This window comes from Petaurus breviceps, unplaced genomic scaffold, assembly GCF_028583685.1.
Source record: "Petaurus breviceps papuanus isolate PSGF00001 unplaced genomic scaffold, PetGlider_PUasm1.0 187, whole genome shotgun sequence".
NCBI lineage: Eukaryota > Metazoa > Chordata > Mammalia > Diprotodontia > Petauridae > Petaurus > Petaurus breviceps.
In genome coordinates this window covers 25638282-25657713 of record NW_027185799.1, presented here as the reverse complement: position 1 = coordinate 25657713, position 19432 = coordinate 25638282, and the positions used below count along the sequence as shown (strand labels likewise).

At 40.4% G+C, this 19432-nt stretch overlaps 1 protein-coding gene across 2 annotated transcripts in view; it reads right to left on the bottom strand.

Moving 5' to 3' along the window:
* The window catches only part of BRD10 (bromodomain containing 10), a 75755-nt gene extending 58428 nt beyond the window's left edge, over window positions 1-17327 (bottom strand). The window contains exon 1 of one of the 2 annotated variants that reach the window (XM_069090770.1): window positions 16494-17327. In XM_069090770.1, coding sequence (XP_068946871.1) covers window positions 16494-17137 — 644 coding nt within the window. In that variant the 5' untranslated portion in view covers window positions 17138-17327. The remainder of the gene's footprint in view (window positions 1-16493) is intronic. The other variant, XM_069090769.1, reaches the window with a different exon arrangement.
* Window positions 17328-19432: the final 2105 nt, after the last annotated feature.

The window sequence follows — 19432 nt, the reverse complement described above, 5'->3', positions numbered from 1 at the left end:
AATCCCCTCATTTTACAGATGAAGATACAGAAGCCCAGGTTGGTTAAGTTACTTGTCCAAGGACATACACCTATTAAATGGCAAAGCACATTATTTCAATTCAGGTCCTGTGATTCCAAGGTAGGACTCTTTCCCATTATACCACTAGTCTACACTGGGGCTTGAAAGGAATGTGCACAACCTAAGTCAAAAGGTAGAGTGAGCACTGCAACAGGCAGCTCCAACAAAAAGCAAAGAAGTTCAAAAGAGAGAGATTTAGTCTTAGCCCAAGAATTTCTGCTGAAGGCAGCTGGAGGTCTGACTTCTATAAGAGCTGAAAATGATCACTACCAACTATGAACCAAAAAGAGCTGAGACCCTAACTCCGCAGGGAGGAGGCTAAATAGCAGCTAAAATTTAGCAGAGCACCAGCAAATGAAAGCACAGAAGAGATAATAACTTAGCAGAGCACACCAGTAGCTTGCAGCACAGCATACAATTCTGACATTACCAGATCAACAGATGATATAAGCCGTAAACAGCAGTGTTGGAGTGCAGGGAAGAATTCTAGCTTTAAAGCAATTCTGGGAGTATGAATTTCCCAGGCTACAGATGTTCTCTTTCTCACTAATGCTGTGGAAATCTGAGAGATAGAATAGGGGATATTGGAGGGTGGGGGTGTCACAGTGGTATTTTCCATACCATTTAATTTATTTTGCTCTTTCATGAAAGTTAAGTATTAAATTACAGGTTACTGTTTATGTGCCCAATAACAACTCCACTTGGAGACTATGAGCTTCATTCTAAGTCTGCTACCCAACTACTTCCACAGAACATCTCCCACCACCTGTTACCGTGTTTCCCCGATAATAAGACACTGTCTTATTAATTTTTTTGGACAGAAAAACACCAGAGGGCTTATTTTCAGGGGAGGGCTTATTTTAATGAACACTGACAGCAATTTTAATAAACAGGTAAATGTGAACAAAAAAATGTACCTTTATTCAATAAGCAAATCACTGGGGAAGAACAGGATGATGCGCTCACTGCTGCAGCTCTGATTGGATGCAGCTCAGAGCACGGCGTGTGTTTCACGGGGGGGAGGGAACGGGACGGTGCACCTTCACTACAGTAGCAATCTCAATAGGGCTTATTTTCAGGGGAGGGCTTATTTTCGGGATAGGTCTTATTATCGGGGAAACACGGTACTCTCCCTGCTCTGAATAATAAACCACCTGCCAAACAGAAGCACGCTATCATCAACTTTATCCCATCCATGTTCTCCTCTCCAGTCATGCCAGTTCTTTCCACTAAGCTCTCTATATTTGTTTACATAGTAAACAAATACCCTTGGTTTTGGTCTTCTTTTTCTTATACTCCATCTATATATATATATATAATATATATATATATATATACACATATATACTCCATCTACTTCACTGACCTAAGGACACTACGTGCCTGGCCATCCTCTCAAGCATATGTTGTAAATTCATCCCACTCCCCCTCAAACATAGGTCCTTATTCTCCATCTAGAAGGAGTCACAGTTCTTCTTGTATACATACCACTGCCACTTCCACACTCTTCCTTTCATCAACCAGCAAACTCTTCTCCTTTGAAGTTCATAGTATCAAAATTTTCCATCCAGTCCAGCTCACAGTGGTTGCTGTATACCAGCACCCAACTCATTCTCAAAGAGGTCAATACCTAGCTTAACTTCTTAACTTCTGTTCTTATATGAGGATACTTCAATATCCTTAACTGATGCTTCCACAAACTCCCTGAACTCCAACCTCCTCAGTTTCCTTAAATCCCATAACCTACTCCTTCATGCCATACTTCATTCACACATTAAGATGGTCACACTTTGGATACCACCATCACAAGTGTTCCACTTCCTTAATCAGAAACTCTTGACATTCCTCTATTGACAATGCTCTCCCCTCCTATCATTCCATCTCTTCCCTATGCCTCACCCCTCTTGAATCAATTCTTCATTCATAGAGACCTCCAATCCCTCCACCTTTCAATATCTTCTAAAGCCCTACTCTTAAGTTCATTTCCCTCCTTTTCCTCTTAGCCATTCAACTGTATATGCTGTCCTATACTCTCAAAACCTGCACCCCTTTGTCCTGATATTCATCTCCAGCCAAACCTGAGCCCTGAATTAACTCTCACTTCTTTTGATCCTACTGACATGCTACTGAATGGAGCTGAATACTTACTGCATGTTACAAATTCACATCATCCAACTTCAACTGAGCCCAAGGTGTAGGGGGACAATCCCTTTATTTTTCCCTCGATTCCCTCCCTCACTCCTCATAGACACTATTCCAAACCTTCTTTTCCTACACCTCTTATACTTCCCCCTCCCCCAACTTTGTCAACTGAGGATCTTACCCTTACTGTAGGGAGAAACTTGATTCCATTTTGACATAATCTCCTTTATCTCAAAAGCCCCTGAAATCACCACCCCCACTCCCTCTAACAATGTGATGGCCCTTGTTCTTGCCAAGGTAAACCACTTCATATGTGCCTTGATGTGTTCCCTTCTCATCTCCAATAGAGTATAACATCAATCATTCTCCTCACCGACCCTTCCCATCTTTACTCTCTCCCTCTTGAATCATTAATATCTCCTCATCTACTGGTTCTTTCCCTAAAGCCTTCAAACATTTTAAAGTCCTTTACATCTTTAAAAAAACCTTCATTAGACCCTACCAGGCCATCAATCTATTATCCTATATCTTTGACCCTTTTCTCAGCCAATTTCTTAGTAAAAGGCACTTTTCCACCTCCCCTCCTTTTCAGACTTCAACCCTTACTAGCAGGCTACTAATTTCATCTTTCAAGTAAAACTGTTCTCTCCCTTACCAATGATCTCTTGATTAATAAACCAAATGGTCTTTGTTTTAAGTCCTTATTCACAGTGATCTTCTCTCCCTGGCATTTGACACTGCTGATCCCTTCTTTTCCTGTACACCCTCTCCTCTCAGGGTTTTCATGATGCTACTTTTCTTGGTCTTTTGCCTACCTTTCTGACTCCTCATTCTAAGTCTCATTTGCAGGGTCTTCACCCACACCATGGGGAATTCCTCAAGCCTCTATCTTAGGCCCTCTTCTCTCTTTTAGTGATCTCATTAGCTCCCATGGGTGTATTACTTTAATTACAATGACTCAGACTACACACCAGCATCGGTCTCTCCCTTGACTTTGAAGTATCTCTCATCTCTGGTCACATATTTGAACATATCAAACTGTGTATCCCAAAAACATTTTGAAATCAGCTTAACTAAAACTGAACTCATTATCTTTACCCCCAATCTAGACCTCTTCCAAAGTTCTCCAGTTTTCCATATTCATAACCTAGGCATTATCTATGATTCCTCACTCCAATATCTACCTAATCAGTTACCAGATCCCACTGTTTCAATCTCCACAACACCTCTCACATCTAACCCCCCTTTCCCTCCCCCTCTATTTCCATAACTAGCATCTTAGTTCAAGACTTTACCAATGTCTCACCTAGATTATTCCCAAAGTATCCTAATTGATCTTCGTGCCTCCTAGCTCTCCAAACTCTGGTCCATTTTTTCGTACTGCTTCCAAAGTGATTTTCCTTAAGCACAGATCTGACCATGTCATTCCTCTAGTCAAACTCTAGTTTGCTTTATTGCCCCTGGGATAATATAGAACACCATCTTCTACATGAAGTATTTCCTGATCTACACACATTATCCTGTATTTACTCTCTGTATATTTATTCTATATATACTCAAATAAGTACTTGTATCCCTTGAGACAAAGGATGTAAGCACCTTGAGAGTAGGAATTAATTCTTTATAATTTGTATGATCCAACATCAAATGCTTGCTTGTTGATTGAGTCTGCTATGAAACTATTTTTCAAAGCTTAAATTCTTGTGCTTCAGGGAATGATTTAATATCTCAAAGAGAAATTCAAGAATGCTATATGTTGCAAATAACTGCCAAAAATGAAAACATTTCACTCAGTTTCAATGTATTTTTCTGATTTTAAATTAAATGAGAATAACTACAAACCTACATACCTTTTCCTTAAGAATATTGATTAGATTTTGATAGGACTAAACTTATGAGTAAATAAACACTAACGAAGTCAGAAAGGCCCAAGTATACATCTTACCACCACTTAGCCATCTACTTATATCATATTTCCATTTACTAATTGTAAACATAGGAATGCTTTCTTTTGAGTTACAACTCTCTTCAATTCAAATACTCTCTTCCCTGCCCAGATACAGTAAATCTGTGACTACTGCTCTGGAAAGCTAGTGGTCACCTTGGCTTCCTGTTTCTAGAAAAATCACTCAAATGCTTCCCATTTGCAGATGTGGCTGTGCAGCACTAAACTATGAAGCTAGGGCACTAAGACACAGGATAAAATGAGGTAGCACAAATTATGGGGCAAAAGTAAAGAAAGGAAAGCTCTAACAAGAAAAGGAAAGTAATCCCTATTTGACCATAATTCCATTTGAAATAAATACTTACAACAACTAGAGTAGCAGGTAAAATCAAATGAGGGTGAAGGAGAAGTATGAAGAAAATAGTGAACAACAGTCTTAGACTATCCTTGTCTTTTTCAACTTTTCTCCTTTTCTTCACTATTTGTTTAGGTAGAGAAGCAAAACGGATGTTGAATTTACTACTAAAAAATTCCTATGCAATAGGATGATAGATTTAGAGGCAGAAGGGACCTTAGAAGTTACTGAGTCCAATCTCTTAATTTAAAATACAAGAAAATGGGGACACAGAGAGGTTAAATGACTTACCCAGGATCACACAATGTCTGAGGCAGGATTTGAACTCAAGCCTTCCTGACTCAAAGTCAAGTGACCAACCCACAACACTAGGTATAATTTCAAAGAATCAGGGCTCAAACCCAGGTCCTTTGAGTCCTAATCATTCTAGATAATTTACTGTACTGTGGTGCAAATACTTCATTTAAATAGTTCCTTTAGAAGTCTACATGTCTATATTTTATGTGCCACAGAAGTTCTTTAACAATAATAGGATTTGACCCCTACTTCACATATGAATTGGGCATTTTTTGACTTTTAGGGGAGAGAAAGTGGCTAGAAGGGAAAGAGTGAGAATAAGAAAAGGCAACTTCAGAGCATGGTACCTAAATGGTGTTAGTATCACTTCATGCAAGATGCTGAACACAGTACTATAGATAACACAACAGCCATACTTTCCCTCTGCAATTCTTGTCCTCATCCTTCTATAAATCTTCTATGGAGGATCAACTCTTGTCACGTTCTACATCAAACCTTTCTTGACATCAGTTGCCAAAGCCTTCTCTCAAAATTAACTTGCATTCAATTTGTACATATTATGTATATATGTATAGCTCCTTGAAGAACATAATTTTCTTCCTTTAGATCTGGTACCTAAAACATGACAGAGAGCTAATAAATGCTTATTGATCCATAGACCCACCTTTTTCCTATCTTAGCCTTGCTGGTACAGTCTGTGGCACTTTGTATGCATAAGCCATGGTTATTTTATGAAAGCTTATATCCACCATCTGTCCTTCCATTGCCCTGTTAATATATCATTTTGATTTTGAGATCATGATTTTTCCATGATTGTATCCAGAGAATAAATGGGAGAATATTGGTGTTAAAAGCATAACTGGGGCAAAGGAGAGAGGGGAGAAACGGCAACTTAAGTTCACTGAAAAGACTACCATTTTCCAAATATAACCCAGTTACCACTCATACTTCCTAACAATTCTGGACTCACCTCATTGTTCATCTGCCTTTCCAGGATACATGTACACTCTCTCTCTCTCTCTCTCTCTCTCTCTCTCTCTCTCTCTCTCTCTCTCACTCACACACACACACACACACACACCCCTGAAAAGAGATGATAATGAAGCCCATGGACATTGACTAGGTTACCAAGTGACACAGTATGGAAAAGAGAAGAAGGCCTAGGCAAGACCTTAGGTTGCACCAATAGTTGGGTGGTATAATATAATGAACCAGAAAAAGGGACTAATTACCAGTAAGATAGGTAAAAGAACCAAGAGAGAACAGTGTCTCAAAAGTCCAAAGAAGAGAAAACATGTAAGAGAAGAGAGTACCAAAAGTGTTTAATGCTCCAAAGAGATACCAAAAGTGTTTAATGCTCCAAAGAAGTGAGGAGAAAAGAGAATCTGTTCCCAATCCTTCAAGTCTGAAAAAATTTCCTACATAAAGCAGATCCTAAACAAAGGAAAGGAAGTAGGCTGGCAGATACTAATAAATGATAATGTTATGCTAAATTTGATAGGTAACAGGGCTGTGATTGTATAACCCTGAGGAAGCCCTAGTGTGGGAACTCACTCTTACCAGATACAAATCCAGCAATTATTTGGGAGATATGGTAGGTAACTTTTAAAGAGTTACCTGAGGCACACAGATGTCAAGTGATTTGAATAAAGGATGAGGGTGACACAACTAGTTAAGTGTCAAAGGCATCGTTTGAACCCAGGTTGTTCTGACCCCAAATCCAACATTATAATCACTATGCCCCATTATTTCTATAAAAAAATAAACATTTTAAATTGCATTAGAACTTTGTGAAGACCCCATGTATTTCTTTCTCTAAAACATGGAATGAGGAAGGGGGAAGAGGAGTGTTTATATGTGGAGTGTCATGTAAGGACCCAAACCAGATTATTTTTACATCATTTGGTACTAGTATTTTAAAAAGAAGACTACAACTAGATTTTCTTATTTTATTTGTAATTCTCTCAAGTGGGTCTACTTATTTTTTAACATGGCATCAACAATTAACCTTACCCTTTCCTAAAGAACTTAGCCTTTTTTTTATTATAGGTGTTCTTTCTCATTTTTTCCCTTTTTGAGGCTGAAAAAACAAAGAAAACCAGCTATTTCACATTATGAGACCTCCCCATAACCTTAAGTCCTTGTTCACAAAGAATACTTCTTCAGATAGTCTTTCGAGACATATTGCCACTTACCAGAAAAAGTATGAACAAATGAAATCCATTATGTACCATGCCTATAAGTAAAACTAAATTGAAAAAAAAATTTTCTATACATTCAGTACCTTCAAAATTTTTCCAATAAAACTTTATAAGAACTATAAACAAGTAAAAACTTGGCTTGAAATTTTCCTCACCCTGAAATGGTAACAAGACAAAAAAAAGTTGTCAAAAGGCTATTAAGACCAGAAACCAGAAACTTTCTCAGAACCTTACATTACAGATAAATATATAAACCCAGTGTAATCCATGGTAAAAATTTTCCTTTACATACCCTAATAATCCCTCAGTGGACAATTAGCCTGAATGAATGTAGTTTTATATACATTGTTTCTCTAAAGTCAGTACCAAAGGAAATTAAAAATTTGAGTCTATTATGAAACGCACTCAAGCGCTGAATAAGCTAAAAAAGATAACTGTGACAAGATCCATGCCCTCAGTCTAATAGTAGAAATAATAACATAAGGTACAAAATAGTCTTAAGAGTATAGGAGACAGAGATGACTTGCAGCTAGAGTAATAGGGAAATACTTCACAAAGGTGGTGGAATTTGAGTGATGCCACAATATATTGGATGTTAAGAGATATGTTAATGGAACAGAGGGCAGTACTTGAAATGGTGATCAGCATGAAAAAGGCAAGGGATCATCTTAATACAGGGCCCAGATGAAGTTATAGATGGCATCACCAATGATCAAAGCTGGGAAGAATAACTAATATTCTAGATGATAGAATCAAGATTCCCCCCCCCCAAATATCTTGGCAGGCTAAAAAAGTCAGGGTACATCTATTTTGATGAAATTCAATAGAGATCACAATCAGTAATGCAAAACCCAACGAAGATTCTAGAGAAGAGATGGTGAAACAAACCCTCAAAGTAGACCACAGGAGGCCTAACAGCATAAAATATACACATTGTCAAACACCATTTAGAGTCACAAGTCACTATTCACTGTTACAAGTGAGGCTTCAATGGGGAGAGTGACTATGACGTAAAGACAAAAACAACAACACATTTAAAAAGAGAAATTTAATAAGAATACCAAGGGGCAGCTAGGTGACTCAGTAAATAGAACACTGGCCCGAAGTCAGGAGCACCTGAATTCAAATCCACCCTCAGCACACTTACTAGCTATGTGACCTTGGGCAAGTCACTTAACCCCAAGTGTCCTGCCTTCCCCCCTCCAAAAAGACAGGAAAAAAAAGAATAAATGCCAAGTTCTTAGGCTCAAAAAATATTAGCTATACAAGTACAGGATGGGAGGTAGATGACTAAACAGTTTGTATGAAAATTAACTGGTTGTTTTTGTATGATATTACAGTAAAAAAAAACTAGTGTAATCTTTGACTTTAATAAGAATAATGTCTAGAGAATAGATTACACTCCCATTGTACTATGGCTTGGATGCTACACTTTGGGAAGGACACTGACAAATTCTAGTATGTCCAGAGGAAGATCATTAGGATGATGGAAGAGACTAGATGCCATATTAAGATGTATTAAAGGCACTTCTATCTATGAAAATAACATAGAAAAACATTTCCAATATGATGTGAATTTTAAGCTATTAGTCTTTTGTTGAAAACCCAATAAAGATCTGGGCTTCTCACAATATTCTGGGGGACTAGGAAAAGTATGGAATAATGAAGATGGACCACTTCTTAAAGGGAAAAAAAAGTAAACAGACAATCTCTCTTTGGACTTTCTGGACAAGACAGAGAAATGTGGGCTATGTTGCAGTAGTAGTCGTCATAGTAGTAGGAGTAGTAGTTTGTTGTTGTTGCTGGCTAGGAGATGAGTTAGGCTATTACAACAATTCTCTATTAGTGGAAATAGGGAGGAGAGATACCGTGTAAGTAGAACAGGATTTGGCAATTGATTTGCACATAGGGAAGTAAAGGAAAGAAGAGTCAAATATGACTGTTTCAAGCATGAATGACTGGGATAATGACAGTGTCATGAACAGAAATGGGGGAAAAAAAGAATTTATTTGGGAGGAAAAAATATATTTAACTTTGCTTATACTAAAGCTGAAGTTTTGACAGGATACCCAAGAGAAGAGATACATAAGGCAGTCAGAAACACAAGTCTGGAGCTTGAGAGAGGTGAGAAATGATGATATGGACTTGGGATTTATCCAGAGTTAAAACCACAGGAAATGGATGGGACTGCTTAAGGGGATGGAGTTTTAGAAACTATCTACATACAACAGTTATGAGGTAGAACCAGTAGAGTACATTTTTACAGAAGCGAAGGATAGAGTATTAAGAAAGGTTAGTAATTTTATATGGTATAAAGAAGTCAAGGATGAGGAAAATTATATAAAAGCCACTGGATTTAGTACTTTAGAGATCATTTATGACCATTGAGAAATCAATATCAATATGGCAGGGGGTTGGTAAAAGCCAGATTAAGGAAGAAGTGGGTATTAAATAGGCCTTTGCTCCAGTTGTTCCCAGAGTTTGTAATGGTCTCCTCCCCTTCCACTCTTTTGAAATACTACACTATCTGTGACAAAAGTAAAATGTCAACTTCCTCCATTAAGCTTACCTGATCTTTCTGATTAGAAATTACTATCCTTTCCCTAGATCTCCCAATTGCACTTTGGAGTTCTCTTACATACTTATGTTCTACATGTCAAAGGCTGTACCTTACTTATATTCAAATCTCTTCCAGTGCTTCACAAATTGCTCTGGCACTACAAACTCTTAATAAATATCTGCTAAACTAAATGTAGTTATTTTTAAGTCTATATCCTAATCTCAATCTATTCAGTTCTACCCAGGCTTTTGTGAAAATTGTTTTCACTTAAAATTAGTTTATAGTTCTAGTATGGGGGGGAAAAGTATCCTCAGTATTCCCCACATATTTATGAAATTTGTTTATATAGCAGCAAACTCTAAAAGCCTCTTAAGTTCTATTTGTTCAGATTTTTATTCAGCCACAGGTAGAACAAATAATTTTCATCATTTGTCTTTCCTCCAATAAATGTTAGATAACCACATTTAACTTATGTCACTTGGTCCTATTAGCAAGAATACTGGAAATGTATTTTTGTTTCTAAACCATATAATATTTTATAAGGTGAGTTTTAAAGTGTGGCAACACTCCCATTAGCTCAAGGGAAAGCAGAGTATTCTGCTGGGTTTGAGGCATTGAAAGCAATGATTCTAAGTACTTTGAAATTTTGTCCATTTCCATACACCCCACTACCCCCCAGTATTAATCGAAAAAATGAAACATTTGCTAATTGCCTAATTAGCATCTTTCACTTTTCTCAACACTTTTAGGTACATATTCATCTACTCATTTCTGGATTTCTTTTCCTCATCTGTAAATTGGATGGGGGCAATAGAGATACTGGTCTATTTAAAGTTCCTTCCAAGTCTAGGGACTAATGAATCTATAAAAACAAAATTGGGAAGTTATATGACTTGCCTTAACAAGGCAGTATGTTGAATAAGCACCAAATTTGAATTCAGAAAGACTCGGATGTGAAATCTACTCTGCTTACTCTCTGTGTAATCATGGGAAAGTCCTTTCACTTCTCTGGTCCTCTGTTTCCTCATCTATAAAATTAGGGGATTATAGTAGATCAATTCTATTGTCCTTTACAACTCTGAATCTTATGAGCTTACCCAGATTAGTATCACAGCTATGACTAGAGTCCAGGACTCCTGACTTCCAAAATTCAGCTCATGTTCTACTATAAGATGCTGCCATGGCTATTTTGGAAAATGAAGGTACATCAAGAAATACAATTTCTTTTTTTTTCCAATCTATAATACTTTCTACAGAGAAATAAAGAAAAGAGAGCTTCATTTCAAATTTTGCTGGGAGTTTCTTTTATAAAGCATGGTCTATATATGCCATTCCCAAACCTTTCTGAATTCCAAGAAAGCTAAACAAATGAATGAATAAACAAATAAATAGTTTATTATGGCTAGCATATTGCTGCTACAACAGGTTAACTGAAAACAGAGACCACCTTAGTAAGGGAACAATCTCCTAGCTAAACAGAGATGCAACAGCCCAGTATTTAGAACATATGTTGATTTACAAACTATTGCAAAGGAATATGTCAGAAGAATATGAGCAGTATTATCTTGAGAAATAACGAAAAAGTGTTGAGAAGGAAAACTTTGCTAGAGACTTGGAACAAAGATGGAATTAAACTAGATTATTCTTAAAAATTTAGTTGATGAGTCTTCACCCCTCCCCAAGCTAATAAACATATAAAACAATACAGAATTAAACCTCTTTTTCAGTGATTCTCAGTCATAATGATGGGGCAGATCCACTAAATGTGTTCTATCACATTTATATTCCATGTAAGGAAATGACAATAGCACTTAAGATAAAATCAGAAAAGTAGTTAAGACTTGACCAAGAGTATGTACACATAAAATCAGTATTTTACTGATTTTATAAGAAAGTATTTTAAGGTCGGTTTTAACCACTGAGAGATCAATTTTCAAGATCTCAAAAGTGTAAAAGATTCCAAAAGAATGCAGATGATTTAAAAAGGAACTGAGAAAACACTGGCAGTTATTGATCCACATACCTACATTTTCATCTCTATACAATCTTTATTAGAATTGTCTATACATGCATCATCAATGGAAACATCATAAAAGAAATTCAAAAGCTTCTGTGGGAGATTTCCAACAGAACCTTTATGATCATCTGGGGGATAAAGGAAACAAGATGTCTCAGCTTTAACAATTGTTCATTTTAAGAAAGTATGTATAAAGTATATTTAAGAAAGTATTTTAAGAAAGGGGCAGCTAGGGTGGTGCAGTGAATAGAACACTGGCCCTGGAGTCAGGAGGACCTTAGTTCAAATCCGGCCTCAGACACTTAACACAAAAACTAGCCATGTGACCTTGGGCAAGTCACTTAACCCCAACTGCCCTCCAAAAAGAAAAAAAAAGTATGCTTAAAAGAGTAGAAGGCAAAAAAAAAAAAAAGTAGAAGGCTCTGATACATTCATTAAAATCAAGCAAGATTCCATAACAGATGTAATTATAAAGATAATTTTATTCAAAGATCCCAATGCTTTTTTAATACCAAGTGAGGTATTTAACAGGGAGGGGTACATTAGTTAAATGCATTCACTATTGTCACGAAAGATATACTATATAAGGTCAAAACAATTTCAACAAACTTTTTCTTGGTAAGCTTTCTAAATGCTGTTATTTGTAGATTACATAGCAGTAAACGAACTTCCTTTTAATAATCCAATATAATTTAAGAGATAGCTCTAAGTATCAACCCTGGAAAAAAATAATAAATTAAATTTACATGGCTCAGATTATGACATGGGTCATTAAATAAGTCCATCAGTAAGTATACCTTAGATAAGCAGTGAAGAAGGATGAGGCAATGGGTCTAGAACTGAGCAGGAAGAGATTGGGTTGGACTTCATTTGGGAAAATGCAGCAAACTTTCAATCACCCTAAACTGCGTGGGACAAACAAACATTTGCCAAGCATCTATCATGTGCCAGGCACTTTGTTAGGAGTAAAATTACTGTTAGGAGTAAAGGTTCACCCTTTACATTGCCTTAGTGATGTTGTCTGTTTGTAAATAATGGAGAACTATAATCTCTAAGGAATAAAAAACAGACATAAAAGAACACTGGAAAGGTACACAGTAGGCAAAGACAGGCTACATGTTATCAACAACTTGCATGTAAGTGGCATAAAAGACACTACATAGATATATAACTAGAAAAAGGTGAGACAAGTCATGTAGTAAGAATAAAACAGGTGGCACATATGGTATATTGATAATGCCAAACTATTAAAAGAGAAAAAAAAGACTAGTATGCTGAGTAGGCACACTAGGCAATATTTATGGGAAAATATGAATAAGAATACTACAGGAGGAAAAATGTTGTATCTGTAGAGAGAATAACTGCATCAATAAAACTGTGTATCCTTCAAAGTATCCACAAAGCATTATATCTAGTATGTTAGTTTAAAATATTTTAAAGTTATGATACAGTAATATTTTATTTAGAACTACTACCTGGGGTTCTGCCACTAATTAGTGACATGACTTTGAAAAGCACTTATCTCTAATCCACAGTTTCCTCAGTTATAAGTGGAGAATCTGATCACGGGATTTTGAGCTGGAAGAATCAGGCAAACTTATATTAAGTGCTCACTATGTGCCAGACATTGTATTAAGTGCTAAGGACACCAAAAAAAAAAAAAGTATCAGGCTATGCTCACGAAGTTCACAATCTAATGGTGAAGGCAACACGAAAATAAGATATATATATATCTTATATCATATATATATATATATATATATATATATATGTAAAATAAAATGAGGATTGTCCTAGAGGGAAGGCACTAGAATTAAGATGGGGGAGAAGGAGGATCAGGAGAGGTTTCCTACAGAAGGTGGGATTTCAACTGGGACTTAAGGGAAGTCAGGAGGCAGAGATGAGGAGGGAGAGTCAGCAAAAATGCTGGGAGATGTCTTATATGAGAATAGCAAGGAACAAAGTAAGTAGAGAGAGTGTACCAAAGAAGACTGGAAGGTGGGGGTGAGGTGTGGGGGCCAGGTTCCAAAGGCCTTTGAATACCAAAAGAGGATTTTATATTTGATCCAGCGGGTGACAGGGAGATACTGGAGTTGGGAGTGGGGGGGTATAGGAGGGGTAATTATGGTTGGACCTGTGCTTCAGGAAAATCACTGGTGATGAGCACCTAAGTGGTGCACTGGATAGAGCGTTGGCCCTTGAGTCAGGAGGACCGGAGTTCAAATCCAGCTTTAGATGCTTACTAGCTGAGTGACCCTGGGCAAGTCACTTAAACCTGAATGCCTCCTTTAAAAAAAAGAAAAAAGTAAAAGAAAATCACTGGTGGCTGAGTGAAGGACCTACTGGAGAGGGGAGAAATTTGTGGCAGGCAGACCAATCAGCAAGTTATTATAATAATCCAGGTGTGAGGGCCTAATACCAGGCTAGCGGCAGTGTTAGAGAGAAAAGGAGCCTTGGTAAGAGATAAGAAGGTAAAATCAAAAAAGTCTCAACAGATTGGATATGGAAATGGGGTGGGGTGAGACTGAGAATCTGACATGCACCTAAGTGAGCCTGGATTACTGAGAGTAAAAGGGAAGTTAGGAAGAGTGGAGGGTTTGGGGGAAAGGAGTTTACTTTTGGGAATGCTAAGTTAGAGATGTCTATGGAGCAACCAGTTTGATATGTACTATAGGTAGTTAGAGATGTGAATCTGGAGGTCAGACAGATCAGGGATGGATAAACAGATCTGAGAATCATCAGCACAGAGATAATTGAATCCATGAGAGCTAATGAGATCATTAAGTGAAACAGTATGGAGGGAGAAGAGCACAGGACAGATCTGCAGGACACCCAGGGTGAGTGGGTGTGACATGGATAAAGGCTGAGTCAAGGAGACTGAGAAGGAGTTGTTAGGTTGGAGAACCAGAAGAAAGTGGTGTCACAAAAAACCTAGAGAGAAGAGAATAAAAGAGAAGACTGTGACTGGTGATCCAAAGTGTTAACAGCTACAAAGAGGTCAAGAAGGATAAGAAAAAGCCATGAGATTTAGTTTAACTTTGGAGAAAGTAATGTCATTATTGATTATTCTAGTTCAACACAATCATTGTACAGGTGTGGAAACTGAGTCCCAGAAAGGTTAAGTGATTTGCCTAATGTCACCATGGTAAGGTGTTAACAGACTCAGGATTTGAATCAAAGTCGTCAAAGAACTTCAAATCAAACCCTATGTGGTTCTGGACCAAAGTCACTCGGCCAAGTATCATTAAGTGTATACAAAGTTCCAGGCACTATGGAATGCATTAGGGACATGAAAAAAAAAGAGTAATTCCTGTCCTCTTGGAGCTATATTCTATTCAGAGATGTTTAGCATCTCTTTCAGCTCTAAAATTCTATGACTATAATTTGGGCAGAATTTTATTATTTTAGTCATTTTAAAGATCATAGCTTTGTTATTGTGAGACATATGTTAGCTACGATATATCTGGGAAACATTGTGGGGAGAAAGAGGAAATTGCCTATGCCGTACACTAACTTAAGCTCTTTGAGACGGAAATAACAGACAGGGCTGGATCTGAGATTTTATTGGTATAAAGAATTCCCAGGTGAGTATACTTTCTCTACCAATGTAGGTAGGTACCTTCTCTGTGACTTACAGTCTTAGAGAACTGATTAAAATGCTCAAAGGTTAACTGAATTGTATAAAATCAGGATGGGTCACAGGTGAAACTCGCAGGTCTTCCTAGCTTTGGGGCTTATTTGGTTCTCCTTCCATTATGTCATGTTGCCTCAAGAGAAATACTAATAGTATATAAATGTTGAGAAAAACAACTCAAAATAAAACTTACAAAATAGACAAATTAGGAGCTAGACATCTCATGACAAAGAGAGTTTCTTTCCCTTAAAGCAGAGTGTCTGAACGATATTTAAAAACCTAGTAAGTGCAGAAAAACTTCCAGTGTTAAGAATCACTGCCAATTAAAGATAAGAAATAAAAATCTCTCAAATGATAAAAAAGCCTTACACATACAAAAGGCCTACATACAATCCTTCGGGCAATATTACATTTTCAATTATAGTTTTCTGGCTAATAATGTTCTTAGCTTTCCACTAATCAGGAAAGGAAAATTCAAATAATTTGTTATCTTCAACAGTTTTCTGACACTACAGAAGAACTCTAAATATTAGTAATTCCTAAAATAGTTATAATCTAGGTCATATCAAAGATGCTCTATTGACTGAGCTAGTCCATTACCTAAATTTGATTTCAATCTGATTATGCTACAATTTTATCTCACACTCCTGAAAAGCAAATGTCTAGAACCATACAAAGGGCCTACCCTACCTAATGGTACTTCTGGTAATTAGGAAAATGGTGGTATAAACCAACTGAAATGAGCTTTAATACGGAATAAAGGGTTAGGCTCTATAAACCAACACGCACTCCCGCCACCCCCTCCTTTCTTGAGTTAGAAAGGAATGTTGGAGGAAGAAGAGAGAATCAGGCAGGGTCTGAAGTAATCTTTTACTCTTCAAAGCACCCTATACAAACCTTTGATCCGAAAATGAATAGCAAAATCCTCGAATTATCTAACCACATCTCTTACCAACCAATTTCAACCCCATGGGTCTAACAGCTGTGGATTTATCTTCCTGTTCTTTTGTAGCTCTCAAAATTAACAGCCTCACCTATATCTGAACACTTCATTTATTCCTATGTGTTTCTGGCTTACCTAGGCCACCAGTTCCACTTAAAATAATACAGCATGAACTCAATCTAATGCACACTCCTTCCCTCTACAGGCCAGTACTCCTCCTCCTCCACTCCTCGTACTCCAGGAGCAGACATTCACCTATCAGAGACGCCCCCGGCCCGCCCAGTTTCTGGGACACGTGTATCTCCCCACAGTGTCAGTGAGTCTAGAGGCTGTACTTACCGCGAGAGGAGCGCCAGCTTCTGCTCCAGCATCATCTCCAGTTTCTGACCCTGCTTGGACATCCAGTGGTCCACCCCATGCAGCCGGTAACAGGTTTCCAGCATCAGCCTGAAATCCGCCACGAACTCTGTGATGCCTCCGTATTGGCCACTGGAGAACTTCTCCTCCATCTTCAGCAAACACATGCCCAGACCCGGCTGCGAGAGGGGGCGGCTCCCGCTCCCAGTGCCTCGAACCCCACAGGCCACGGCCTCCTCTTCCTCGCCGCCAGTAGAGGCGGCAGCAGCGGCGGTCGTAGCAGCACAACCGCCGGGGGGTTGCAGGAAAGGGCCGGTCAGGCCACGGTGCTTCTCCAGCAAGAACTCGCCCAGGATGCGATAGCCCTGCTGAAGCTCATAGGTCAGCTCTTGCTCCTGGCCTCCGCCCTCGACCACCACGACCGCCTCCTCGTCCTCCTCCAGAGGCGAGCTCCTCACTCGGGCGGGTGCCGAGGCCAAGGCCGTGGCCGTCAGCGCCGCTGCCGCCGCGGTCTCCAGCTGCTGCGGCTCCTCCTCCGGCGGCGGCGGCGGCGGCGGCTGCTGCTGCTCCTCCTCCTCCTCCTCCCCAGACGGCTCCATCTCCCCAAGCGTCTCCAGCACGTTCATGTCCCTGGCGGGCCCGGGCTCCGCTGCAGCTCGTGCCTGGGGTACTACGGTGGGTGGGAAAGGGCGCGAGGCTGGCCTCCTCAAGGCCCGGCGGGGAGGCGGAGCCCCCTCCGCATCGGCGCCGGGACCCCTCCGGGATCTCTCCGACAGCTGCCCGGTGCGCGCGCGCGGAGGGGGGGAGGTGGCGGCAGCGAGCCGGGGGTGTTGTGGTCCGGGGGACAGGAGGGGGGTCTCGAGCTCCAGGCGGGGCGGGGTTACATGGCGCGCGGGTGGGGGGTAGGGGGGAGCGGAGGAGAGGCCCGAGTGCCCTCCTCTCCCCCCACCCCCGGCGCGAGAGCCCCGTCCGCCTTAACCCTCCACCTCCTCCTCCCAAACCCTCCTCCTCCTCCTCTTCTCGCCCGCTTCACTGCTCACCACCGCCGCCGGGGCCTCGGGCGCCCCAGCGTAGGGACGTGGGGGACTGGGGACAGGGGAAGGGGGGCTTCTCCTCCTCCCTTCCCCGGCGGCCCTGGCCGGGCTGGGCCGCGGTGGCCGCCGTTCTAGGCTCCTCAGGCTCCGACTCCTCCTCCTCTTCCCCACACCCCCTCCCGCCCCTCTCTACCTGGGGGAAGGGGGCGGGGGGGACCCTGGTAGGAGAAGGCGGCGCGCGACGGCGCGTGGACAGGACCCCGGCGACCAACTGTCAGTTAGCAGCCCCGCCGGGCGGGGGGAAGAGGAAGGAGGAGGGGGTTTAGCCCTCCCTGGCTGGGGCGAGCCAAGGAAACCGGCAGAGAAAGAAGCGTAGCCTCCATCCCAGCACGCATGCGTAGTAAAACAGGTTTCTTCTCCGCCCCCCACCACCTTTGCCCTCCTCCCACCTCCGCCGCGGCTTCGGCGCCGCTACAGGACCGAGAGGCTAAGTAGGCTGCGCGCGGAGCAATGACGTTATCAAATTGCGAGAGGGAGTAGAGGGCGGGGAGGGGAGAAGGGGGCGGGGACGAGACGAAAAGGCGCATGCGTGGAAGGCATTGCCAACCCTCCTGCTTCACCTGAGAAGGTGGTGACGTCTGCGTTTGGGCCCAGTCTTGGTGTAGTGAGAAGGCACACAGGTGGTAAAGGATCGGACACCCGCTGTCAGGCCTTAAGAACTAAGGCTACCGAGGAATCTTTATCGATGACAGGTGGTTAAAAATATTAATAATCCTGTGTCAACTCTACTCGGCTCCTTGCGACCTTAGTAAAAATGCAGCCTTAGCGGCTTTACTTAGGCTACCTGCCCCTCTTGTCGGAATGCACTCCCTCCAATCCCGTTCCTTGTAAAATCTTCCCTTAAGGTTCAGCTCAGGTGCCACTTTCTACTAAAGAAAACATTACTGACTCCTCCACTTCCCCCCCCCCCCAAGTTGTTTCTGTTATTCCCCATCCTCAAATGACCCTGCATTTACTTTTTACTTGTTGCATCCACCCACCTGTCGAAAATTAGGCTCCTTGACAAGGGCAGGGATTTTTGGATTCTTGCCTTGGTATCCCCACTCCAATGCTAGTAGACACTTGATGAGTATGGTAAGTATGGGATCACAGATTTACAGATGGAACCTGTTTAATTGAATTTATTGAATATTGAGTAGGGCCAGGACAAAACGTGCGTTTACATTTCCTCGGTGAATAATTTTGAAATTCTCTCCAAAAATACAATACCATGAAATTCTTATTTTCCCTTTTTAAATACTGTGGAAGTGAGTTGGACTTTCAGTAGGAAGTATGTATAATGGAAATGGTGCTGGTTCTGTAGTCAAGGTATGGGTTTAAATTTTGGCTCCAACACTTCCCATTTGCAAGGCACTTCTTTCTGGCTACTCAGAGATTTAGAGCTGGAAGCCACTGAGTTCAACCCTGTCATTTACAGATGAGGAAACTGAGGTTGAGAGGCTAAGTTACTAGAGTCATGCAGCTAATAGGTATATAAGGCAGGATTTGAATTTAGGGCTTCATGATTCCAAGGCTCTATCCTTCTTTTCCTTCAAAGCTTAGTTTAAAGACTACTTCCCATATGAACCTTTTTTTTGATACTCCCTTCCTCCAAAGTGTGTACCTCTTCTTATTCCCAACTACTTATTTATATTTCCATATTGTTTCTCCTACAGAAGGTAAGCTTCTTGAGGATAGGAACTATTTCATTTTTGTCTTTGTGTCCCAGCATCTAGCACAGTGCCTGACTTTGGCTGTTGTGTTGTTTAAGTCTTCTACAACTCTTTTGTGATCCCATTTTGGGGGTTTTCTTGGCAAAGATACTGGAGTGATTTGACACTTCTTTCT